The sequence below is a fragment of the Bos grunniens genome, chromosome 19 (assembly GCF_055505025.1).
Source record: "Bos grunniens cultivar Pamir isolate PY7600 chromosome 19, Bosgru_T2T1.0, whole genome shotgun sequence".
Classification (NCBI taxonomy): domain Eukaryota; kingdom Metazoa; phylum Chordata; class Mammalia; order Artiodactyla; family Bovidae; genus Bos; species Bos grunniens.
Window position 1 is genome coordinate 6,322,661 of NC_141183.1, and position 26,353 is coordinate 6,349,013.

General features: G+C 55.4%; 2 protein-coding genes and 1 long non-coding RNA gene across 3 annotated transcripts in view; 1 reads left to right on the forward strand and 2 right to left on the reverse strand.

The window, feature by feature from the left end:
• Positions 1-1,006: 1,006 nt before the first annotated feature.
• LOC147351007 (BTB/POZ domain-containing protein 17) lies at positions 1,007-6,340 on the reverse strand. Its single transcript, XM_086355218.1, has 3 exons — positions 6,101-6,340; positions 3,904-4,180; positions 1,007-2,172 (listed from the first exon to the last, which is right to left on the reverse strand). Exons 1-3 carry the CDS (start codon positions 6,183-6,185, stop codon positions 1,098-1,100), a joined length of 1,437 nt encoding a protein of 478 aa, XP_086211344.1. The 5' UTR covers positions 6,186-6,340; the 3' UTR covers positions 1,007-1,097.
• A 5,170-nt stretch (positions 6,341-11,510) lies between these two features.
• Positions 11,511-14,680, forward strand: GPR142 (G protein-coupled receptor 142). The gene is made up of 3 exons (XM_086355220.1): positions 11,511-11,627; positions 12,382-12,540; positions 13,362-14,680. Exons 1-3 carry the CDS (start codon positions 11,603-11,605, stop codon positions 14,231-14,233), a joined length of 1,056 nt encoding a protein of 351 aa, XP_086211346.1. The 5' UTR covers positions 11,511-11,602; the 3' UTR covers positions 14,234-14,680.
• Positions 14,681-25,099: 10,419 nt separating this feature from the next.
• Positions 25,100-26,353, reverse strand: part of LOC147351009 (uncharacterized) — a 39,847-nt gene continuing 38,593 nt past the window's right edge. Inside the window, exon 4 of the long non-coding RNA XR_015146831.1 lies at positions 25,100-25,914. This is a non-coding gene — a long non-coding RNA (uncharacterized LOC147351009). The remainder of the gene's footprint in view (positions 25,915-26,353) is intronic.

A 26,353-nucleotide genomic window follows, 5' to 3' on the forward strand; every position in this document is an offset into this window, starting at 1 on the left:
AGAACCTGCCTGCAATGCAGGAGATGCAAGAGATGTGGGTTCAATCCCTGGGTCAGGAAGATCCCCTGGAAGAAGAAATGGCAACCCACTCCAGATTCTTGCCTGAGGAATCCCATGGGTAGAGGACTGGCGGGCTCCAGTCCACAGGGCTGCAAAGAGCCCGACAAGGCTGAGCGACCGAGCACATCACTGATTAAGATTCAACCCAAGTCCCCTCTTCCCACCACACCCTCTTCTTCTCCGGCTGGTTGTAGAGCACCAGTCAACAGACTCCTGGGGGAAAGTGTTTTTCCTCCGGACTCTGAGGTCTCTGCCCAGACCCCCTCCCAGGAGAGGTCAGAGACTTAGGGTTGTGCTTACCCCTCCCACCCCAGGAAGCCAGGGCTCAGAAACTGCTCAACTGAGCCCCTCAGTTTCAGGTGAGAAAGCTCCCCCAAGGTGCACCTGGCCATCTCGATGCTTTTACCTGCCCTGTCCCCTGTGGGGACGGGGGCCCTTGGGGAAAAGGTAATGAACGATGGGGAGTCCCTGACCTGTGGAGCCCTCCTTGGACTGTTTTTGCCCCCAGAACTGGGTGGTTTAATCACCCCCTTGCCGCTCCGAGCGCTGGTTTATTCTACCAAGAGCTCTGGCTTCCCACGTAGTGCTGGTGATAAACAATCCACTTGCCAATGCAGGAGACGCAAGAGACACGGGTTCGATTCCTGGGTTGGGAAGATTCCCCTGCAGGAGGAAAGGGCATTGCCCTCCAGTATTCTTGCCTGAAAAGTTCCACGGGCAGAGGAGCCTGCCAGGCTACAGTACATGAGGTGGCAAAGACTGAAACACCGCTGAGCACACACATACACACCACCAGGAACCTTCCTTTCAGGTCAGTGAGAAAGCAACTCCTGAAACCAGGCATCTGGTCTACTCCCACCACCTGGCTTCTATCCACCCAGCTCTCAGGCCGCTGGGGCCTGGTCCCCCAGCGGGCCAGGACAGACACCTCCACTGGCCATGCCAATCCCGGTCCCTCTGCGCCATCTCTGCTGGGCCTTTATTTTCCTGATCCAGAGGCCTCAGGAAGGCTCAGCTTCCCACCCCGGCCCGCCTGGCTACTTGGGGGTCCGGATGAGGGTGTGATAGACGGGCTTGACAATGAGGTGGAGATGCAGGGCATTCTCCACCAGGTACTCGGAGTTGCGCCGCTGCAGGTCGGCGTGCGCCAGGAAGTCACCGGCCTCCTCGCTGCTCTGGTGGAAGCTGTAGGCGTGGCGGACCAGCAGGCGGCCGTGGTGGCGCGCCCCCACCAGCACGGTCTTCTGGAAGCTCACGCCCGCCGCGTCGCCGCCGCTGCTGGCCGGCGTGACCACCAGCCGGGGCCGGCCGTCCTCGGGGCGTGCGAGGGGCAGCGCTGTGCCCGTGGCGTCCGCGTAGACAGGCCGCAGGCTTACCGGCAGCCAGCGTGGCGAGAAGAGCACGTTCCAGGTGACCCGGCGGCCCGAGTCGTGGCCGCTTGGGCCCAGCTGCGTCTGGAAGCTGGTGCTGCGATCGTCGCGGGCTGGGTTGTTGATGACCCACGGGGCGCCCCAGGCGGGCGCAAGGTAGTTGCGGGGCAGGAAGGCACTGCCATTGACGTCGAAAAACTTGGCGTAGTGCAGCGGCGAGGCGGCGTGGAACTGGTAGGCCTGAAGGAGCAGGTCGGCCACCGCCGGGCCGTGGCGCGCCAGGGCGGCCGAGCGCGCCTGAAGCTGGAACAGTTGAGCCGGAGGGATCATCGGGTAACGGATGGCGCGCAGCGCGCGCTCGGCCACAGCCGGCGGCGGCCGCGCGCGGCCCAGCCACGCCTCCAGCGCCTGGAAGAGCTCCAGCTCGTCCTGCAGCACGAGGTCCGAGCGCGGAAGCAGCTGCGCCAGCAGCTCAGGGCTCACGGCGCCCCACTCGGCGCTCCCCGCCACGGCCGACAGGTTCCAGGCCAGGAACTGCAGGCAGCTCTGGCGCAGGGCCTCGTCCCCGGTGCTCACCGCGTAGTGGTACCAGCCCACCGCCGGGCCCGCGCCGCCCGCCAGGTGCGCGCGCATATAGTCGGCCACGCCCCGCTGCAAGGAGGCCACGCGGTACTTGGTGGCCAGCTGGTGCAGGGGGATGGCCTGTGCCAGCAGCACGGTCAGCTCTCCGCAGTAGAGGTACCTGCCAGAGAGGTACAGAGATGGAGCGCGGTCAGGGAGGCCAGCGGTTACCCTATCCAGCGCTGCCTCCTGAGTCCCGAGGATACCCGGCCTTGGGCAGACAGTATCGTCATTAAGGGAGCCAACAGAAGGACCTTCCCGCGCGCATCCTACTTCACCGCCTCTTCTTTCCGGTTTCTCGTGGGACGTGGAAATAAGCAAGCATTTATTGAGCACAGGCGGCTCAGTGGTGAAGCATCCGCCTGCCAATGCAGGAGACGCAGGTTCTGTCCCTGGGTCAGGAAGATCCCCTGGAGTAGGAAATGGCTACCCCCTCCAGTATTCTTGCCTGGAAAATACCATGGACACATAAGCCTCGTGGGCTACAGCCCTTGGGGTCCCAAAGAATCAGACAGGACTTAGCTGACTGAGCACGTCGATGATTCCTATATTGAGCGCCCACTGAGTGGTTGAGCTCTGTGCTAGGACAAGAAAGATGTAGCTCCTACCTTCACCAGGTGTACAGTGTGGGTTCGGATTCATATTCCGCCAGTTACTTGCTATAAGAGTGGGCAAGCCATTTAACTTCGCTGTTTGCCTCTGGGAACAAAAGATGTTTCCCAGGATCCCTTAGATCACATGACTAAATTCTAGCTAATGAGATGTCCACAAAGGCACAGACTGGGATTGGGGGAAAGGCTGGTTAAACAGAACTGACTAGGGTAGAGATTGATGCTAAAGCTGAAACTCCAGTACTTTGGCCACCTCATGCGAAGAGTTGACTCATTGGAAAAGACTCTGATGCTGGGAGGGATTGGGGGCTGGAGGAGAAGGGGACGACAGAGGATGAGATGGCTGGATGGCATCACTGACTCAATGGACCTGAGTCTGAGTGAACTCTGGGAGTTGGTGATGGACAGAGAGGCCTGGAGCGCTGTGATTCCTGGGGTTGTAAAGAGTCGGACACGACTGAGCGACTGAACTGAACTGAGGGCAGAGATTATTGTCGTTCAGTCTGCCAGTCGTGTCCGACTCTTTGCGACCCCACAAACTGCAGCACGCCAGGCTTCCCTGTCCTTCACCATCTCCTGGAGCTTGTTCAAACTCTTATCCATTGAGTCGGTGACGCCATCCAACTATCTCATCCTTTGTCGTCGCCTTCTCCTCCTTCCTTCAGTCTTTCCCAGTTAGGGGGTAGAGGAAAGATGCTTTTGTCCTTCTGTGCTATCTCTCTTTCTGTTGCCTGGAAGTTTGAAGAAATGACCAATATTCTGCAGCCATCTTGTCTAAACTATTAAAGCAGGGTCATTTTCTCAGACTAGAGTGTGGGCAGTGTCCCTGTGCAGAACGCTAGCACGAAGCAGCCCCCTAGCCCTGTGGTTCAAAACCTGGCCAGACAGCAAAACCACACAGAGACATTAAAATAAGAAACAGTGGCCCAGCCCTAAATGTGAAGCTCGGGATTCAGGGTGGGGCCTAGAAGTCTATAGTCCTTAAAAGCTCTCAAGGCCAGGTTTGGAAACAGCTTTGAAAGTATTTGGTAACTAACTTCAAACCATTCAGAGCTTTCAGTCAGGGGAGTCATGCTGCATTTTGCAAGAAGCTGGTGCAAAGAGGGAAGAGGGAGGTAGTTGCATGGTCATCCTAATGCCATCCAGGGAAGGGGCAGGGCTAAGAGCCAGGGCTTCCATCACCCTTTGAGTAGAGAAGCCAGGGACGTGGAAAGGGATGTCTTCCCCTGATCCTTCCCCACCTGATGAACTTGTCGAAGACGGCAGCACAGTCCCGGGACTCCTGCAACACCACCTCGCTCTGGTTACTCAGCAGCTCCCGGAACTGCTCACTCTGCAGTCCCAGCAGCAGGCGGTGGGCATGGAAGACTCGGACCTCGTCGGTGCCCATGGCCTGCACCCGCAACACCACATCACTGGCATTGCCCTGCCGCAGCAGTTCCTGCAGGCGCTGGAGCAGCATCTGGGAGTGGTTGATGGAGGTGCCCGCTGACTCCCCGCCAACATCAGCTTTCTGGGCTGCAGCAGGAAGGAACAGAGCAGCCTGAGAGGGCAGCCTTCTGGGGTTGCAGACGGACCAGCTGGAGATGCCTGTGGTTGGATGTGGGCAGAGGGTAGGGGAAGCCTGGGGAGGCTGTGTGCTCCCATTTGTGCCTGTGAAGTGTGTGGATGCATGTGTGTGCAGACAAGCACATCTTAGACAGGGAAAGTCGTGAACCTGAGCAGACCCTGAGAAGATGCTCTTGGAAGGGGCTGGGGGTGGATGCCCGGCAGGGAGAGGTCATGAATCAGGATGGGACAAAAGGTCCAGAGCTGGATTTCCCTGGTGACTTGGTGGTAAAAATCTGCCTGCCCATGCAGGAGACACAGGTTTGATCCCTGATCCGGGAAGATCCCACGTGCCACAGAGCAACTAAGCCTGTGCTCCAGGACTATTGAGTCTGTGCTCTAGAGCCGGGGAGCTGAAAGTACTGAGCCTGAGGTCTGCAACAAGAGAAGCCACTGCAGTGAGAAGCCCTCGCACTTCGATGAAGAAGTGCTTGCTGCAACTAGAGAAAAGCCCACACAGCAAGAGACCCAACACATCCAAAAAAAAAAAAAAAAAAAAAATTTAATGTCTAGAGCTGATCTCCATGATGCCAGACGCCTAGGCGAGGATTGAGGAACCTCTTGGTCCCCACCCCCTCGCCTCCTGAAGAATTGCCCACCTTACCCCTTGGAAGAGAATAGTTGGCCCAAAGCAGTGCATTCCCCAGCAAATGATCTATTGAGCACTTACAATAAGCCAGACACTCCCCTGGAAGCTCAGACCAGCACAGTGAACAAAACAAACCAGCTCCTTACACTCATAAAAGCACAACTTAGCTTCTTAGGCAATAAATACACAAATAAGCCTCTGGTTTTAGGCTGTGACCAGTAAGGGCGGTGATGGGTGGCGGCTCCTGTAGGTGCAGGAATCAGAGACAGGCTCCCTGAGGAAGTGATAAGGAGCCCTCCCAAGGCCCTGGGAGAGGCTGGGCTTGGTGCTGGGAAGGCAGAGGGGATCTGCCCACATTCTGAGTGGGAGGTGAGGGGCGGAGCAGGGGAGGGGGCTGCAGCCTGGGCGGGTGGTGCAGGCCCAGCCGCCCTCCTGGATCCTGATCTGGGAGGCAGGGGTCTACACTGGCCTTCCGGTGGACCCGAGAAAGCACAGAAAGAGCGGGTCCTGGACGGGACTCTCGAGGCACCTGCGCCTTGGGACTGGCATCCTCCTGCTTCCAGGCGAGGCACGCGGGACCCTCCTCCCCTGTTTCCAGGGACACTGTGAGGGTCAGACGGGGACACGTGCTTACAGATGGAAAACTCAGTGACAGAAAGCACCGCCAGCAGCTTCCCCAAGTGGAGCACGGACTGAGGAGTCCAGGGGAGCAGATGAGCCCCCCCTCCCCGCCCCGCCGTGCGTGTATGTGTGCATGCGCGCAAACACACACACACACACACACATACACACACACACACACACACACACACACACACACACACACACAGTCCCAGGGCCCATGTGGACTCTTGAGGAGGCTCCCAGGAAAGCAGAGCCTCTGTGTATGGGTGAGAGGCAGATAGAGGGAGGGAGAAAGGGTAAGAGAGGAGCCCTGGTTATTTTCCAGCCCCGCCATCCCCCAAGCTGTCACAGTGAAGGCTCCAAACGCTGATGGATCCCACTCTCCCCAGCCTGGGCCCAGCTGCCAGGGACAATGGGCAGTGGAAGGGTCTTCCTGTGGTTAAGCCGCCTGCCTGCCCAGCCCTCCTGCCCTCGGAGGCCAGCTGCCCTCCTCCACGGAGCTGCCTGATCAAATCAACTCTGTGCCTGGCCCGGCCGGCTGGACACCGCCCCCTCCTGGCCGTGGGCAGTTGGAGCCCGAAGGTCTTGCCCCTTCTCCCTGCCCACTGCCCACTCACCTGCACGAGTGACCAGGCCCACCAAAGTCAGCATGGCCCAGAAGCTGGCCCAGGACCCAGGCTTGGCAGAGCCCAGCCTGCACATCTTTGCACCCTGCCCCCAAGCCCACGGGAGGAACGGCGGAGCCCAGACCTCTCCGCGCGCACATCCCTCCTCCTTATATAGGATCCAGCCCAAGGGGATGGCCGCCCCCCTTTCCCGGCTGGCCTCCCTCCCCCCACCCAGCCTCTGCCTTGGATTGGTGGAAACTGGCCCCAGCTGTTACCCAGGCAACCAGTTGAGCTGGAGAGCGGCCTCCCCAGGCGCTATTGTGCTGCTCTCGGGCCCCTGAGGGGACCAGATCCGGCGGCTTCCCCCTCGTCTCCTACCACCCGGCACAGCTAGTCACTCCTCTCCTGGGAAGTCGAAGGCTCTCCAAAGGGCAGGCAAAGGGCTCCAGAACCAGAGGCAGCCACCAGCCCAGAGGGTCCCCAGCCCCCTCCCCTGACCCCCCACCCTGGCACAGAGTACACTTGGCAGCATCGTGGCTGGAGCACCATGGTGAGTCAAGGACTGCAAAGGAAGGGCCTGGAAGAGGAGAAGGCAGCAGTCCAGGCCCCGCCCCTCCCTCCTGTGTTGGGGTGGGCTGGCTTTCCAGAAAAGAGGACAGGGCTCTAAGTAGGGCCCGTGGGGCAGCTGATGTCATTCTCATGTCCTTCGTTGAAGAATGATCCTGGCGTGCTCTGAGGAGGGTGATGGGCCTTAGGGACATGGGGGCTGTGGCCATCACACCCCCCCGCTCCAGGTCAAGGTGAGCTAGGATGGCGGGGCCGGGCATAGAGCAGCTGCACCCCACGCTGTGCACCCCTGCCCCGAGCACCCCCACCCAGAACCGGGCTGGCCGCCTCGCTTGAGGCTGGTCCCCTGCAGGCATCCCGCCAGCCGTCTGACCAGGAGCTGCCCTGGAACCTTCTTCCTCTAATTCACCTTCTCAAGTGGTCTCGGGTCTTTTGGTTCACCTCCTTGGAAGGTTTCTCTTACCAGCTTCTGTCCAACTTCCTACTGTAATTTTTCCCATCTCAAAGTTCCACAGAGGGGGCTTCCCTGGTGGTCCAGTGGTTAAGACTCCATGCTCCCAAGGCAGGGGGGCCGGGTTCCATCTCTATCAGGCAACTAAGATCTGGCTTGCTGCAACTAAGACCAGTGCAGTCAATAATAATAATAATAAAAATAAAAGCTGCAGGAGACACACAGCAGAGCCAGGACCCACCCTGACAGTGGACACGCTGGGTGACAGTGTCAGCTGGGTTCGTGCAGGGGAGAGCTCTTCTAAGGACAAAGGAATAGAGAGAAGAAGGTGGGGTCTGGAGCCCAGGGGGGTGGGTGGGCGGCGCTGGTGGGGCCTCACCTTTTCCAGGAACAGGTAGGGCCTGGCCCAGACCCTCACGGGAGGGAGTCCTTCCAAGTTGATAAACTGAAACGGTGTGTGTGTGTGGCGGGTATGTGTGTGTGTGTAGGGGGCTCCTGGGAGATCCAGCTTAGCCTTTCTCCCAAGGCCAGGCCCTTCACTGGGGCTGGGTCAGAGCCCGCCCTCCCTTGCTCTCTGAATCCCAGGGACCGGCTCAATGCATTGATCTCTGCCCCGGGCTGGCACAGAGAAACACAACAGCTCCACCCCCCACCCCTCTCTGGAGCCACAGAGAGAGCTGGAATTGGGTCTGGCACCTGCTGCGTCCGGGTTGGCAGAGACTCGGCTGTCCGGCCCAGCGGAAACCCCTCCCGGCTGTCCTGACCTTCACACCCAGCTCCCTTCATCCAGATTCGCCACCCCCTGCCCACTGGCTGTATGCCTGCCCTTCCCGGGGGCTGTACCACTTCCCTGACCCAATCCAACAAGACAGCCTCAGTGTGAGGGGAGGGCGGGGTCAGGGCCAGTGCTGTTCAATAGGATGTTATTGATGATTTTTTACAAAGACAATGCTGAGAGAACCCACTAGTCAGAAAATGGTCTTTCAGTAAGAAAGTCTCCTTGAGGCTCAGAAGTGTGACCCACCTGTGCTGGAATCTCCCACCCTCCACCTAGGAGCCAGGGCACCTGTGTCTTCTTAGCCTCTTGACGATGGTCATGTACACCCCCAAGCTAAGCTGTATCGGCTAGAGTTAGATGGACGGCATTTCAAGTGTACAGGAATTGGGGAGGGCCCAGGTTACCCAGAAAACCCAGCAGGGTCACCTCTGACTCCCCATCTCTGGGGGCCTCGCCTCTTCTGGTTCTAACTTGTCATCCCTGAAACTCCTCTACTGATCTAAAAACTGACTTTCCAGCGACTGCCCTGGTGATCCAGTAGCCAAGACTCCAAGCTCCCAGTGAAGAGAGCCTGGGTTCAATCCCTGGTCAGGGAATTAGTCCCATATGCTGCAACTGAGAGTTTGTGTGCCGAAACTAAAGAGCTCGCATGCTGCAACTAAGATCCAGTGCAGCCAAATGAATTTTAAAAAACGAACAAAAAGGCTGACTTTCCAGGAATACGCATTTTCTGTTTACATTTTCTTAGTCTGAGGGTTTCTGAAGTGTGTGCATGCATGTGCGTGTGTGCTGTGCACGTGCGCCCTCGTGTGTGTGTGTGCCATCTGTAAGAATGCACACGTGTGTAGGTGTGCACGCATGTGTGTGTGTGTGTGCAGTCTGTAAATATGCATGCATGTGTTTGTAGGTGTGTGTGTGGTGTGGAAGTATACACGCCTGTGTTTGTGTGCGTGTGGTGTGCACGCACCTTGCACAGAGAGTCTTGGAGCTGGAGAGAGGAAGCGGGGCATCCACCCTGCCCAGTCTTGCAGATGGAAGGTCAGAGACAGTTTTATCTTGCCCTGTGCATCTGGAAGCTCCGTAATTCCTCGAGAGCAAGTCTGAGCTAGAACAATTCCCGGAGACCAGTGTAACTTCCCACCTAAGACAAGAGTATCTATGACCCAAGGGGCTTGTCTGAGGTCTCCTGGCCCGGACAGGGGCTGAGCCTGGATTCAGATGTTGCTTTTCTGCTTTTCTTTCCGTAGCCCCATACTGTCTCTTCTGGGAAGCTATATCAGTAGCCACAGGCGAGGCAAGGAATCGCTAGTGTTGGTAGAGTAAGCTTGGGGCAGGATGCAGAGTTTCTGAATCTGTGGCAAGGGTGAGCGGACACGGGAGAATGGAGGGGTGGGTTCCCAGCCCCGTCCCAGCTGCAGCCTCCCTTGTACCTGTGATGTCTCACTTCCTGAGCTAGGGTGCCCCAGAACACTTAGATTGGGAAACAAGGCATCAGGAGTCTAGGTTCCAGGCCGCTGGAGTTTGGGGGTGGGAGGCGCAGCAATGACAAACAGGAAAGAATTGCTCCTCAAAGTGACTGACATGATATGGAAAGCTTCGCCCGAAGCCAGGCTGTCCCGTGGTGGTACCCATCTTCCAGCCTCAGCATCCTGCGTCATGCTGCCCACCCACCCCCAGATGGAGGGCCTTGTGCATCCGAGGGGTGTATCTACCTGACCCACTTCCCCTCCCGGTAAAGCTACCTGAGCACCTGCTCTTCCGGTAGGAGGGAGTGACCAGAAACGGCTCTGGAGGAGGGACAAGGCCGAGTTCAAACTCCGCCTGCTGCCACTTACGTGCTCTTAGCCTTATCCGACTTGCTGGACTTCTCTGAGCTTCAGTCCCCTCTCGTGTGAAGTTGAGGTGTCCCAAGTTAGCTTGCGGGGCTGCTGGGAGGGTGACCCGTGGGGAATAGGGTGGGTCCTCGGGAGATGTTGGCAGAGACCCCTGCACCTGGCTGGAAGTGGCCCCCTGCTCACCCACAGCCTCCTGGTGCAGGGAGGTGGTGGCCTGGGGACTTCTCTGTGCCTCTTGCACCCTCTGTTGCTGGAGTCCCGGACACTCTGCCTGGGGACCTGAGTGCCTACGTGCCTCCCACGGGACCTGACCAAAGCCAGTGGACTCTTGGGGGTATGCAGTGCCAGGACCTGGCCACCGGGGAGCAGCAAGACTTCTGTAAGTTCCGAGGCTGGGTGTGAAGGTGAGGCTGGAGGTGGGCATCCTGGTATTTCCAGCCCCAGAGTGGGATTTAACTTTGTTGTTGTTCAGTCACTAAGTCGTGTCCGATTCTTTGCAACCCCACCGACTGCAGCACACCAGTCTTCCCTGTTCTTCACCATCTCCCAGAGTTTACTCAAACTCATGTCCATTGAGTCGGTGATGCCATCCAACCATCTCATCCTCCGTAGTCCCCTTCTCCTCTTGCCCTCAATCTTTCCCAGCATCAGTGTCTTTTCCAACGAGTCGGCTCTTCCCATCAGGTACCCGAAGTTTTGGAGCTTCAGCATCAGTCCTTCAATGAATATTCAGGGTTGATTTCCTTTAGGATGGACTGGTTTGATCTCCTTGCTGTCCCAGGGACTCAGGTCTAACTCAGGGAGCCCAGAGACTGGCTCTGCGGCATTCCCAGAGGGTGAGTGTGGGAGGCGATTCCAGGCTGGGCCTCAGCTCGCCCCAGACTCAATCCGCATACTGTCCTGGGCGCCCACTGCTGGCTGTGCTGGTGACTCTTCCCCACGTGGGATGGGAGAGCTGGCCAGGCTCAAATTCCAGTCTCTGGACTGCAAGCCACGCCGGATGGTGTTTATTTGCTAGTGACCGCTTGAAGGACAGTCCATTTCACCAGGGCTAGGAAAACAAGGGCTTGTGGGGTGCCACTGGGTCTGGGTTTCCCAGAGCTGCTGGCAGCTGGGTCCGGCTCCTCCTGGGGGTCCCAGCCAGCGTTGGGCACAGCTTCCTGCCATCCTTCCAGGCCAGCAGCACCCCCACCCCACCTCAAGGTAGCTTCCTTCTCGACCCACCACCCGCAGCCACTGCACAACCGATTCCTTCCAGCCTGGCCCGGGGGCTCCTCTCCAGATCCGTGTCCTGACCAGGGCAGCCTCGGCGCTCCCTCCCCAGCACGGGTTGCCCCCCACTCCTCTCTGAGTCAGCTCCTGGAACACATCTGCCTTTCTTCAGAGTCCTCGCCCCCAGGGTTTCTGACAGCCAGACTGAGCCCAGGCCGGTTCCCAGTGCCCTTGGAGCACGGGGCAGGCCATCCAGAGTGCCAGTGCTACCCTTCCCAAGGCCACCCTCCAGCCTCGCCCCTTCCCTTCCCAGGCTACCTCGTAATCCTGCTTTGCTCCAGATGGTATCGACTGTTCAGGCTCATCCCCCTGGGCCTCGGGCCCCACCCTCCCCCTCCTCCCCCTCCTCCCCCTCCTCCCCCTCTCTCCTCCCCCTCCCTCCTCCCTCTTCCCCCCGTCCTCCTCCCCCTCCCTTCTCCCCCACCCTCCTCCCCCTTCTCCCCCTTCCTCCTCCCCCTCCCTTCTCCCCCACCCTCCTCCCACCACCCACCGCTTCACACGTGCTGACTGCAGAGTCAGTGCTGCTGGAAGAATCGTCAGGCAAACAACTGAGAGCGAGCTGCAGGCACCCCTGGAAAAAGCCACAGGGTGACCCAGGACCCAGGAGCATGCGGCTGGCAGGAGATGAGACAGGTAAGGTGCCTAAGACCCAGGGTGGGCAGGGAGAGTGAGGTGGCAAGGTCAGCAAGGAATCTGGAGGTAGGGTGGGAATGGGGAGCTTGAAGTGGAAAAAATCAAGAGCTGGAAGGTGAAACCTAAAATCTGAAAGTGTAGACTAGGTGGGGAGGGACCAGAGCATGTTGTCTGGTCCTCATCCCAGATCGGCCACCAGCTAGATGTGTGTGATGGCAGACAGGTCACACCTGACCCCTCTGGACTCAGTTTCCCTGTCTGAAAACCAGGGCCCTTCCAGCTCCAGTGGTACTAGGAGACAGAGAGAGAGAGATGCTCTTTGGGGTAGAAAGGAGAGAACTTGGTCACATTTCTCCTTGAAGAGGAGGCAGCTGTTTGCTACAGCAGCGCGGTTGCCATGGTTACCGTGGGTCCGGGTCAGTTACCCAGGATGCCTTACGAACACGGTGCTCAAGCCCCAGTTCAGACTGTCTGACTCAGGCTGCCTGGGAACCAGGCGATTCAGAAATAATCTCTAAGATGGCAAGAAAGGCCACTGAGTACTTCTTCCCATTGATAGTGGAGCCAGGCCCCGAGGGGGTGGGCTGGGGTGGAGAGGACGTGGCTGTCGGGATTGCGTTTGGCTGGACCTGACTAGGGGCTCTGCATGGGGCCAGGGTGAGTAAAGACCTCAGGGCCAAGGTCATGGTGGGGCTGCTCCAGGCCAGGCTGGAAAGAGACCAAAAGTTCTAACCTGCCATTCTGCACCTCCTAGCTGCCCAGCTATGGGTGACCCTGCTGCCCACACCCAACAGCAGTGGGCTGAGCCAGGAGTTTGAAGGCCATCGGCCCGAGAGCCCCGTGACGTCCCCTTGTGTGGCTGGGGTCATCCCTGTCATCTACTACAGTGTCCTTCTGGGCCTGGGGCTGCCTGGTGAGTGGGGAGTGAGGTCTGGGGTCCAGGGCTGGGCCAGAAATTGGGGTCCTCCTTCAGTGGGTGCCAATCCTCCATGCTGACCCCTGAGACACAGGATCGTGGATTCCTTCCTCTTGCCTTGTGGGGGTGCTCTGGGTCACTGCAGAGCCAAGCATAGAGCGGAGTAAAAGCGAGGGTGCTCAGTGGCTGTCGTGTCTGACGCTTTGTGACCCCATGGACTGTAGCCCACCAAGCTCCTCTGTCCATGAGATCTTCCAGGTAAGAAGCCTGGAGTGGGTTGCCATTTCCTTCTCCAGGAGATCTTCCCAATCCAGGGATCGAACAGGCAACTCCTGTATCTCCGGCATTGCAGGCAGATTCTTTACCGCTGAGCCATTGCAGAAGTTTGGCGTGCTCAATAGCTAAACCCAAGTTTTCAACAGAGCAGACAGCCCCCTTCTTCCCCCAGGAATGGGGATCTCCTAGAATGACTAAGTTCATGCAGAACAGCCCAGAGCATCACACTGAAAGCTTCTTGCACCATCCGCTGCATTCAGAGAGCAGAGCAGGGGTGTGGTATGGATGCAGGAGAGGATGGGTGGAATTAGGGAATGGCTCATCCCTGCCTGTAGCCTGGTAAGGCAGTGGCCTGCAGTGCCATGGCTGGACAAGGCAAGGCTGATCTGCTTAACCTTTCCAACAAAGTGAGCTTTAAGAAGGTTCCAGAAAGAGGAAAAGAGAGGCAAGAAGCAGCAGGCGGGGAGGGACGATGAGAAAGCACAGCCAGGCAGCCCTTCTAACCTCTGACCCCTCCCCTCCCTAACCTCGGTGACCATCAGTCAATCTCCTGACCACGGTGGCCCTGGCCCGCCTCGCCACCAGGACACGGAAGCCCTCCTACTACTACCTTCTGGCACTCACAGCCTCGGACATCGTCACCCAGGTGGTCATCGTGTTCGTGGGCTTCCTCCTGCAGGGAGCTGTGCTGGCCCGAGAGGTGCCCCAGGCCGTGGTACGCACAGCTAACATCCTGGAGTTTGCTGCCAACCATGCCTCGGTCTGGATCGCCGTCCTGCTCACGGTGGACCGGTACAGTGCCCTGTGCCACCCCCTGCGCCACCGGGCCACCTCGTCCCCGGGCCGGGCCCAGCGGGCCGTCGCCGCTGTCCTCGGCGCTGCGCTGCTCACTGGCATCCCCTTCTACTGGTGGCTGGATGTGTGGAGGGACGCGGACCCGCCCAGCACGCTGGACGAGGTGCTCAAGTGGGCTCACTGCCTCATTGTCTATTTCGTCCCTTGCGGCGTTTTCCTGGTGGCCAACCTGGCCATCGTCCGCCGGCTGCAGCGGAGGGGCCAGAGCAGGCCGCGGCCCCAGGTGGGCAAGAGCACCGCCATCCTCCTGGGCGTCACCACGCTCTTCGCCCTCCTCTGGGCACCCCGCACCTTTGTCATGCTCTACCACCTGTACGTGGCCCCCGTCTACCACGACTGGAGGGTCCACCTGGCCCTGGATGTGGCCAACATGGTGGCCATGCTCAACACCGCCGTCAACTTCGGCCTCTACTGTTTCGTCAGCAAGACTTTTCGGGCCACTGTCCGAGGGGTCTTCCAGGACGCCCACCTGCCCTGCACCCTGGGGTCACGGTCAGTGGGCATGGTGGCAGAGCCTATGCTGAAGCCTCCGGGACTCCCCAAGGGGGCAGAACTGTAGAGGAGGAGCCCACGCAGGGAGCTTGGGGTGGCTCATGCTTGGAGTACTGGGGTCTGTGGTTGTGCCCACAAACTTTATCAACACTCTCCATTGCAATCTGGGGGTGGGGAGAGAGGTTTCTCACTTCAGGGGTGGCTCCCCAGGAAGCTAAATTAATGTTGGTGGGTTGAATGAACGAATGAATAGATGGACGGATGGATGAATATGAATTGCTTTTATCCCACCCCTTCCTGGAGCCCACCTCTCATTCCCTGCGTCAATTACTTCTTTGGCTTCTGCTGGCAATGCCGGGGAGAGAGGAAGATGTCCCCAGGATTCCAGGCCTTTCCTGGGCCAGGGGGAACCATGTGTGGGGGCTGAACAATGGGGAGGAGCTGTCTGGGAAAGTGGTCTTAAGTAGACTCAATGTCCCAGCTCTGGGGCGATATAAAGACCTTGGGGTCTTGAGTGTCCTGGACTGATTTTGATTGACTCCCTGCCCTGGAGCCAGAATAGGTTCAGGGGCCCCAAACAGCCCGGGGCTGCAGTCTTCATGGTTGCCAAGGAGCAGGACTAAGCAACAAAAGGCCCTCTTAGCTCAGGGGCCAGGAGAGGGGAGAGGCGGCCCCGGCCACGCTGCTGACCTCACTGCACTTGGGGAAGAAGGCTCTTTCTCTACCAAGGTGGGGAAGGGAGATGGCTCCACTGACGGGAGGCCAGGGGGGCTCTGCCCGCCCCTCCTAGACTCTCTCCTTTTGGCGGTGCCAGCCTGGAAAGGCAGCTGGGAGGGACAGCAGACGGACCTCCCACCTGCTCCAGGCATTGGGTAAACACATTAGCAGTCTGCTTTCTGCTTCTTGATCAGGCTGAACTGACCTTTCCCCTGAAAGGGAGGTCCAGGCGGGCCCTCACCAGCACCCAACCCCTTCGTGGGATCACAGAAGCGAAAAAGGCAGATATGCGCCGGGCAAACAGTCAGTGCAAAATGAATGCCCTTGACCTTCCCCCTTCCCTCCCTACTTCTCTCCCCACAGCAGGAATGTCTAGGAAGGCACTTTCAGCCGCACCCATAAGGTAGAAAAGACGGTCCCCAATCCTTTGTCCACAGTTCTAGATTCCAAAAAGCTCTGAAAAGCAAGACCGTGTCCTGCGTTTGCCACAAACACATTGGGTGGCGAAACCTGACCGGAACAGGCACCGGTTCGGGTGTGTCTTGGTGCCGGGAGCTGCGCAGACTGCATTTCAGACTCAGCGGGTGTAATTTGGGGCTGATGCCCTACACCCTGCTAGACTGGAGATCTGTTACTTTGTCTAAACCACACATTACCTTCCTCTATTCTGAAAAATTATGAGGCACCTCTGGTCCCAAAAACTGAGAGAAAGAACGGAGGACCTCTGAGCAACGTCAGCCTGCCCTGAGTCGGTCAGGGGCACGGCGGATTCCCCCATCGTTACCAAACCAAACGCGGGTCCACTCCCCCCAGCGCAGCATAGCCAGTCCACCAACTCCGGGTTGTGGTGGAAGAAAGTGCCGTGTTTATTGCAGATGCCGAGATAGGAATCCAGGCAGCTAGTGCTCAAAAGGCTGCAACCCCCTGATGGCTTTTAGGGAAAGTGTTTTGTGTTTTAACATAATCTTATTTATTTATTTCTAGCTGCGCTGGGTCTCTGGGTGTTGCTGCAGGGTTTTCTCTCCACTTGCAGGAAGCGGGGGCTACTCTCTAGCTGCAGTATGTGGGCTTCTCATTACGGTGGCTTCTCTTGCTGCGGAGTACGGTTTCTAGTGCAGGTTCAACAGTTGTGGGGCACGGGCTTAGCTGCTACATGGCATATGGGATGTTTCCGGACCAGGGGTCAAACCTGTCTCCTGCCATGGCAGGCAGGTTCTTTGCCCCTGAGCCACCAGGGAAGCCCTGGGGAAAGGTTTTTAGACAGAGTGAGGGAGACGGTGGCAGGGTGAGTTTCTGATTGGTGGGTAGTGAGGTAATCAGGAGTCAACATCATCAACCTTTCTGTTTGCAACCCATCTGGAGCCTACGTGCCCGCGGATCACATACAGTTAACGTCTTCCACCTGGTGGGGGTTTCAGTCGCTGCAAAAATAGCTCCAAGGACTTTGCACAGAATATTACCTATAGCTCTTGAAGAGAAACTGAAGTCTTTGACTTGGTTTAATGACTAGACTGTTATGATTTTATCTTGTTTGACTGTTTTCCTTTCGTCCAACAAATGTATTTCCATGTAATTTAACATACCAAATAAGGAGTTCGGGCTTTTAAAGCACTGGGTGCCTGGACTTCTCACTTGGCACCCTGCAATAAACGCTACCCTTTCCTTCCCCTGGAATGGGTGAATTTAACTCAGATGGCCATTATATCTACTATTGCGGGCAGGAATCCCTCAGAAGAAATGGAGTAGCCATCACGGTCAACAGAAGAGTCTGAAATGTAGTACTTGGATGCAATCTCAAAAACAACAGAATGATCTCTATTCATTTCCAAGGCAAACCATTCAATATCACAGTAATCCAAGTCTATGCCCCAACCAGTAATGCTGAAAAAGCTGAAGTTGAACGGTTCTAGGAAGACCTACAAGACCTTTTAGAACTAACACCCAAAAAAGATGTCCTTTTCATTATAGGGGACTGGAATGCAAAAGTAGGAAGTCAAGAAACACCTGGGGTAACAGGCAAATTTGGCCTTGGAATACGGAATGAAGCAGGGCAAAGACTAATAGAGTTTTGCCAAGAGAACACACTGGTCATAGCAAAAGCCCTCTTCCAACAACACAAGAGAAGACTCTACACATGGACATCACCAGATGGTCAACACCAAAATCAGATTGATTATATTCTTTGCAGCCAAAGATGGAGAAGCTCTATACAGTCAGCAAAAAACAAGACCAGGAGCTGACTGTGGCTCAGATCATGAACTCCTTATTGCCAAATTCAGACTTAAATTGAAGAAAGTAGGGAAAACCAGTAGACCATTCAGGTATGACCTAAATCAAATTTCTTATGATTATACAGTGGAAGTGAGAAATAGATTTAAGGGACTACATCTGATAGATAGAGTACCTGATGAATTTATGGATGGAGGTTCATGACATTGTACAGGAGACAGGGATCAAGACCATCCCCGTGGAAAAGAAATGCAGAAAAGCAAAATGGCTATCTGGGGAGGCTTTACAGATAGCTGTGAAAAGAAGAGAAGTGAAAAGCAAAGGAGAAAAGGAAAGATATAAGCATCTGAATGCAGAGTTCCAAAGAATAGCAAGGAGAGATAAGAAAGCCTTCCTCAGCGATCAATGCAAAGAAATAGAGGAAAACAACAGAATGGGAAAGACTAGAGATATCTTCAAGAAAATTAGAGATACCAAAGGGAACATTTCATGCAAAGATGGGCTCGATAAAGGACAGAAATGGTATGGACCTAACAGATGTAGAAGATGTTAAGAAGAGGTGGCAAGAATACACAGAAGAACTGTACAGAAAAGATCTTCACGACCAAGATAATCACGATGGTATGATCACTGACCTAGAGCCAGACATCCTGGAATGTGAAGTCAAGCGGGCCTTAGAAACCATCACTACGAACAAAGCTAGTGGAAGTGATGGAATTCCAGTTGAGCTATTTCAAATTCCGAAAGATGATGCTGTGAAAGTGCTGCACTCAGTATGCGAGCAAATTTGGAAAACTCAGCAGTGGCCACAGGACTGGAAAAGGTCAGTTTTCATTCCAATCCCAAAGAAAGGCAATGCCAAAGAATGCTCAAACTACCGCACAATTGTACTCATCTCACACGCTAGTAAAGTAATGCTCAAAATTCTCCAAGCCAGGCTTCAGCAATACATGAACCATGAACTTCCAGATGTTCAAGCTGGTTTTAGAAAAGGCAGAGGAACCAGAGATCAAATTGCCAACATCCGCTGGATCATGGAAAAAGCAAGAGAGTTCCAGAAAAACATCTATTTCTGCTTTATTGACTATGCCAAAGCCTTTGACTGCGTGGATTACAATAAACTATGGAAAATTCTGAAAGAGATGGGAATACCAGGCCACCTGACCTGCCTCTTGAGAAACTTATATGCAGGTCAGGAAGCAACAGTTAGAACTGGACATGGAAAAACAGACTGGTTCCAAATAGGAAAAGGAGTATGTCAAGACTGTATATTGTCACCCTGCTTATTTAACTTATATGCAGAAACACTGGGCTGGAAGAAGCACAAGCTGGAATCAAGATTGCTGGGAAAAATATCAATAACCTCAGATATGCAGATGACACCACCCTTATGGCAGAAAGTGGAGAGGAACTAAAAAGCCTCTTGATGAAAGTGAAAGAGGAGAGTGAAAAAGTTGGCTTAAAGCTCAACATTCAGAAAATGAAGATCATGGCATCTGGTCCCATCACTTCATGGGAAATAGATGGGGAAACAGTGGAAACAGTGTCAGACTTTATTTTTGTGGGCTCCAAAATCAGTGCAGATGGTGACTGCAGCCATGAAATTAAAAGACGCTTACTCCTTGGAAGGAAAGTTATGACCAACCTAGATAGCATATTCAAAAGCACAGACATTACTTTGCCAACACAGGTCTGTCTAGTCAAGACTATGGTTTTTCCTGTGGTCATGTATGGATGTGAGAGTTGGACTGTGAAGAAAGCTGAGCGCCAAAGAATTGATGCTTTTGAACTGTGGTGTTGGAGAAGACTCTTGAGAGTCCCTTGGACTGCAAGGAGATCCAACCAGTCCATTCTGAAGGAGATCAGTCCTGGGTCTTCTTTGGAAGGACTGATGCTGATGCTGAAACTCCAATACTTTGGCCACCTCATGCAAAGAATTGACTCATTGGAAAAGACTCTGATGCTGGGAGGGATTGGGGGCAGGAGGAGAAGGGGACGACAGAGGATGAGATGGCTGGATGGCATCACCAACTCGATGGACATGAGTTTGGGTAAACTCCAGGAGATGGTGATGGACAGGGAGGCCTGGCGTGCTGCAGTTCATGGGGTCATAAAGAGTCGGACACAACTGAGCGACTGATCTGAACTTCCTTCACCACAACCTGGTGTCAGTAGGCGGGCTTTGCGTGCAGGCACAGGACCCGACTCTTGTTCAGTAACACTGTGTGCACAGAGACGCGTCCATGGGAAGAGCTGATGAACCAGAGCTTCATTCCTTGCTTAAGGAGGAAGTGGGTGTGAGTGTAGGTTCCTTAAGAAGGGGCGCAAGACATGATGCCTCCCCCAGCCCTTCCCAGGGACCAAGTCCACCCTACAGCGCGAAGTGCTGGGAAGAAAGGCATCTTTTGACGCAGAATCAAATGACACATTGTGAGGGAGAGACCCCCCTTCCCACTTTATAGGAAACCTGCAGGGCCCTGCAGGAGAGCTGTCCAGTCTCAGGGGAGACCTTGGCCATGGAAGGCAGCTGCAGTGGGGCAAGACAAGAAGCCTCTTTCAACTGGCTGGGGAGCTGTCTTCACGGAGACAGAAAGGGCCTTCACCGGTGGTCCAGTGGTTAAGAATCCATCTGCCAGTGCAAGGGACACGGGTTTGATCCCTGGTCTGGGAACTAAGGGGCTTCCCTGGGGGCTCAGACTGTAAAGAATCTGGCTGCAGTGTGGGAAACCTGGGTTCAATCTCTGGATTGGGAAGATCCCCTGGAGAAGGGAACTGCTGCCCATGCCATGGACAGAGGAGCCGGGCAGGCTACAGTCCATGGGGTCACACGGAGTCGGACATGACTTAGAGACTAACTTACCACCACCATCATATTTCCCTATGAAGCTTTAGGTAGCAGTTCCCTTTTGATATCTTTATAACCTTTAATGAAAGCGAGAAATCATCACTGTGATAACAAGCCACTGAAATGGGAATGAAAGGTACTCTTGAAGATGGTTATCTTTCCTTTGCAAATTTTTGTCATTAAAGCCTCAATGGCTTCTGGAGAACTTCACTTCCCGGGTGTGGGTCACCCTGCTCGTTTCCACCCCACCTGCTGAAATACCTTGGCTGATGGAAATCCTTTTTGAAATTCCAAGCTTTTCCCTTGCAGGTTCCTCCCACCCCACCCCAGATTTTCCATTTCATCAGTTGATCTTATCTCCTATCTTTAACCCTGTGTTAATACCTGAGGACAGTTGTTTGTCACGTATTTCCAAGTCTACATATGATTTCTGCCAGTCTAGAAGTTGGTCGACAGCTTGTTTTCTGATCTCTGTGTCCAGGTGTATTCATTTCCTAGATCTGCCATAACAAAATACCATAGTCTGGGGGGCTTAAGCAACAGAAATTAATTTTCTTAAGGCTCTGTGAGCTGGAAGTCCAAGATTAAGGTGTCGGCAAGCTGGTTGCTTTCGGCGGCCTTATCCCTTGGCTACAGATGCTCTCCTCTGTGTCTTCCAAAGCTCTTTCCTCTTTGCAGGCATATCCCTGGTGTCTCTGTGTCCTAATATTTTTTTTTCTTTAGGATTTTTTTGATGTGGACCATTTTTATGGTCATTATTGAATTTGTTATGTTACTTCTGTTCTATATTTTGGCTTTCTGGTTGCAAGGCATGTGGGATCTTAGTTCCCTGACCAAGGACCGAACCTGCACCCCTGCATCGGAAGGCAAAGTCTTAACCACTTGGTCCGCCAGGAGAAGTCCCCTAATCTCCTCGTCTTAAAAAGACACCAGTCATATTGGATGTGTGCCCGCCCTAATGGCCTCATTTTAACTCAGTCATCTCTTTAAATTCACATTCTGATGTACAGAGGGTTAGGGCTTCAGTCTACGAATTTAGGGAGACACAATTTGGCCCATAGCACTGTGGTTATTTCAAAAGGAAGTTTCGTTTGGCTGCATGTCCGGTTTTTGACGAGAAGAATTTTTCTCTTAGCTCTTTAGGAAATGTCTCCCCACCTTTCTTTCTGGTTGGTGTAGCAGAATTCAACGTCAGTCTTGAATCCTCAAATGTGACCTCTCCTTTCTTCCTGAATTCTTGGAAGATCTTGATATTTTTGGTTAAACCATAATGAAGAAACATCTGAGGACAAGTGTCTTCCCTCAAGAAGTTTCCCGAAGTCGGCTACAGAACTTTGAAATTCCACACTGAGAATATCTCCTCCTCGTTCAGAAGAATTTTCTCCATTTTCTTAGCTGTGACGGGGTTGCTGGCCCCCTTTCCGGCTGCTGCTCTTATTTGTTCTCGGGCAGGAGAATAAAGTCGTTGTCTGCCACATTTCCTGGGCTCCCTTTAATGCTCCCACATCCAACAGCGTGTTGGGTTTTTTTTTTCCATTCCGCGTTGGGCTTAAGGTTTGCACAGGCTTCCCTTGTGGCTCAGCTGGTAAAGAATCCGCCTGCAATACGGCAGACCTGGGTTCAATCCCTGGGCTGGGGAGATCCCCTGGAAAAGGGATTCTGCAGTATTCTGGCCTGGAGAATTCCATGACTGTATAGTCCATGGGGTTGCAAAGAGTCGGACACAACTGAGCAAGTGTCACTGAAGTGTGCACGGCTCCCCAGCACTGCCAAAGATCCCCTCTTACCTGCACTCACTGCCTCTGCCCCCTCATGTAGTGGTCAGTGGTCCCGGGGGCTTCTGACCTCACTCCCCTAATCCCGCTGTGGCCTCCTCCACCTCCCAGCCCCACCTCCATCCCCAGCCCCCAACCTCCACCCCCTCCGTGTCCATTGGGTAAAGGGCCCCATGGCTGTCCACGTGCTCCTGGGATGGGGAAGGGTGGGAGGGGGCATGCTGGAGACAAGGAACCAGCCTTCTAGAGGGTCTGCTATTTTCAGCAACCATGCCCAGGGAAGGGGGTCGCCCCCAGAGAGCAAAACTTTACTTATTTACCAGATTAAATGTTGAGCCCCTTGGTCGGCCAGGTTATAGATCTGTCGGCAGGGACAATGGGATGGTCTTTGGCAAGGGAGTGTCTTGGGAATCTTGGTGTTCCCCACCTCCCCATCCCCACCAAGGCCCTGATTCCTTTGTCAGCGGGGAAGCTTGAGGGTCTTGCAACCCAACTTCCCGCTTTGTCCCGTCACTATGGGATAAGACAGCAGGGGGCGCTGCAGGATAGGCCGGATGCGCAGACTGGCCTGGTAGCCAGGGGGCGGGCCTTTAAAGCAGATTTCCAGGCAGATCTAAGTTATTGCCAAGAAACTGCGCCTGCCCATCCCCAGCCCCACCCCCACCCCCACCCCTCCACGCCCCTCCACGCCCCCACCCACCCTCACCCCCACCCCCATCCCCATCACGTCCGCAGCCAGCACGGAGCAGCTGGGCGGAAGGGCTCAACCGGTCCCCTAGTAGCTCTTCTCCACCCTGAGGCCACGGAGTCAAGACCTTCCTCCAAGCCGGGAGGTGGCGGAGACCGGCGGGTGTCACTGTCGCGGCGGTTTCCCCAGGTCCTCCTGGCGACTGGGAAGGCTGGCTGCGCGAGGCAGTGTGTGAAGGGCCCGGTCCTCACCCTCGTCCGTTCCGCCTGGTCCGGGCAGCCCCTCCCGCTGATCCCACATTGGCTGCCTGCCCTCCCCGCGGTGGGCACCGGTCCTCCCGGGCTCCGCAGCCGCAGGGCCTCGGTCAGTGCCTCTAGGGTCCCAGGCTCCCCCAGCAGCTCCTGCCCAGGGTACACTCCCCACTCAGGGAGTGTGAGCCTCGGCTTCAGCCCCACACCGCCAGGATGGAGGGAGGGGGCGGGAAGGGGAGGGAGACGGGGCGGGGAGAAGCGGGCAGGGGGCCCGCCGACCCCACAGTGAGTCACCCTCCGAGCTGGGACCCGGGGTAGGGTACCGGGGCGGGGCTCCCGAGATGCTGCAGCCCTTCAGCCAGGGCCCCCGGGGGCTCCCCAGGCACCGAGGGGGCAGGAAGGCAGGCCTGGCTGAGGGGCGCCCTGCAGGGGAGGGAAGAAGGGAAGGGGGGTGTGGGGGCTCGTCCAGAGCCTCCTCCTGTCTGATCACACCTCCCCTCAAGGAACCGGGAAAGAGGACGCCCCCGGGGGGATCCGGTCTGCCGCCTGGCCCTCCCTCACCTTCTCCTGGAAAGGAGAGCTCAGGCCACCAGGTGCCCCTGGAGAAAGTGGGTGCGGGCCTGACTCCGCCTCGTGGCCAAAAGGGGTTTCCCGCCCAGGGCCCCCACCTACCCTCCTTCTCGGGGTCCTCTAGGCAGGAGCGGGGATGGGGTGATGAGGACATGGTGGTCCACTTCCCACAGTCACCCCTGACCTCTGACCTCAGGTCCCATGCCCCTGGCCGTGGCTGGGGCCTCCCACCCCTCCAGCTGAGCCTGGGCAAGGGCTCCTCCAGTCTTGGGCACCCCTTCCACCCACTTGCCGGCCTGGCTCCGCCCCGCCACCCCAACTCTCCACGGCTGCTGGAAGTGAAAGAGTTAACAAGGTCTGTGGCGTTTCCCTCCTAGACTCCTCCTAGATGTATATTTAGCAGACAGGGCAAAGCCAGGGAGAGGAATGCCCAGCTGCCCTGGCACTGGAGCCCCTGATGGCCACACTACTCCCGGGAGAGTGGGGGCGGCTCTAAATGGAAGGCTGTGGTCTCAGGCGGGACTTGGAGGCCTCTGTGGAGAAGGGCAGGGCGTTGCTCCTTTTCCAGAGAGAAGGACCGAATGACTGGGTCTCCCAGGGCCGCGGGAGGCAGGATTGTGGGAAGGGGGCTGGCATCAGAGAGCTCACTGCCAAGGGGCATTAGGGCACAGCTGGCTGGGAGGGTTCCTTCCACCTGCCGAGCCCGGTGCTGGCCTGGGCCAGGGACCGTGGGAACTGAGGGTCTCAGGCCGGGTGCCCCAACCGGTTCAGGTGCCCGCCTGGTTGGCTGGACGTGGCCGGAGGGGAGATGGCTGGGGAGCCGTGTGCCAGCAGTCACCTGTTCATTTTGGGACAGCGGGCATTGCCAGCAGACGTCAACGTGGGGTGGGCTAGAGCAGGAGTTTTTCTAAGTTCTCCATCGAGAGTGCTTCCAGGGGCCCGACTTTTGAGAAGTGACTGACAGGTGGGATGATGGCACAGTATTTGGCTTTAATGGTGGGGAACCCACTGAGCTGGCACCAGGGCACCTGGGTTCTGGACCTTTCTCTGATACCAACACACTGCATGACCTTGGAAAAGTCATTTCTGGCCCCAGGGGTCTCACTTAGCTCGTCTGTAAAATGTGGAGGTTGGACAACACGGGACCCACGGTCAAGTCGATTGGCAAACTCCAGAGTCCTGGATGAACCTCAGTTCAGAGTAGAAGGGTGAGACACAGCCTGCTGGTTGGGAGGCATCTCACAGAATAAGCAGCAGCTTCTGAGACTCTCCCATGGACCTGTGTGTTTGTGGTGGGTGTGTGTGTGTGTGTGTGCGCGCGCACACATGCAAGCGCCTCCTGGCCTTCTGAGACCTCTGATCTCCCTCTTAGACCTGCTGCCTCACCTCCAGGGAGCTCCTCTGTGATGAAATAGAAGTGGGCTCCCATAGAGTGAAAGTGTTAGTTGCTCAGTCATGTCCGACCCTTTGCAACCCCATGGACTGTAGCCTGCCAGGCTCCTCTGTCCATGGAATTTTCCAGGCAAGAGTACTAGAGTGGGTTGTCATTTCCTCCTCCAGGGGACCTTCCTGACCCAGGGATCAAACCCGCATCTGCATTTCCTGCATTGGCAGGCAGATTCTTTACCGCTGAGCCACCTGGGGAGCCACAGGACCAGACACTAGGCTTAATATTTTGTTTGCACCATCTAATAGACTCTTCATAATAACCCTCAGGAGGTAAGAATTATTACCTTTGTTTTTCTAGATGGACATGAAAAAAGGGCAAGAGTTAGTTGCTCAGTCATGTCTGACTCTATGCGACTCCATGGACCTTCACGACCTTCACCCAGAGAACCAGGGTCTCGATGAACGTTAGTCTCGATGAACCATGCATTGCTGGCAGATTCTTTACTGTCTGAGCCACCAGGGAAGCCCATAGATGGACATATACTGAGGGTCAAAGAGTTAAAGCAATTGGCCTGCAAAACATGCCTAGTTCGTGGTGAGGCAGGACTCAGATGCAGGCCTGTTTGTTCATCCCTGGGTTCGGTGCATCTCACAGTTGGGCAAGGTGCTTGAGTTAGCTGGGAGCACAGACCCAGGAGGGAGGCATAGAGCACGCATCGTTTTGCTTTCTTCTCACTCTTGGAGTCAGGTAAAAACAGAGAGGACTTTGCCGAAACCTGGTGGGTGGGGGACGGGCCGTCCCCAGTGGGAAATGAATGAAGGTGGAAAAGTGGGTGGTGCCGGCTTGGAGGCCTCTCTTGGAGGCTGAGTTTCTTCCGATGGTTCTTAAGATCACATTCCAGTAGGATCCCTCCAACTGCATTATAGACGAGGGATTGATGAGGCTGGAGAGCCCTTAGGAGACCACTGGGAGGGTCCAGGCATCATAGAGAAGGTGAGTCCAGGATGGAGGGCCCAGATGCCCCTCAGGGTATGCTGAGTTTGGAGAAGACCCGGGGACAGAGAGAGGGAAGGCTCACCCCCTCTGTGGCCCCTGGAGCCCTTCTGGAGGGAAGGGAGATTGTAGAAGAGGCTGCACATGGAGACAGAGGAGGATGTTTGCCTGTATTGTGACATAATTCCAGATAGGAGCGTCCCAGGACTTCGCTGGTGGTCCAGTGGCTAAGACTCTGTGCTCCTGATGCAGGGGGCCCAGGTTCAATCCCTGGTCTGGAAACTAAGATCCTGTAAACCCCACGGTGTGGCAAAAAATTAATACTATCTATTAATATTGTTTAAATCCGTGTATGTTAATAAATATTAATATATTTAACAATATTAATATTAATAAAATGAAACAATTAATATTTAAATCGGTGTATATTAATAATTATTACTATATTTAACAATATTAATAACTGATATTAATAAATGAAAACAATAATAGAAGTAGAGCGTAGACTTCCCTGGTGGCCCAATGGGTTAAGACTGAACTTCCAAGGCAGGGGGCACAGGTTCGATCCCTGGTTGGAGAACTAAGATCCCACATGTCACATGACATGGCCAAGAATAAATAAACGTTTTTTAAAAAGTAGGGTGTCCTATGTGAGAGGTTAGAAGTGCATACCTGGTTTTCTCTGATTGGTCCTAAGCTGGAAGCCCAGATAAGAGCTAGGGCAGCTGT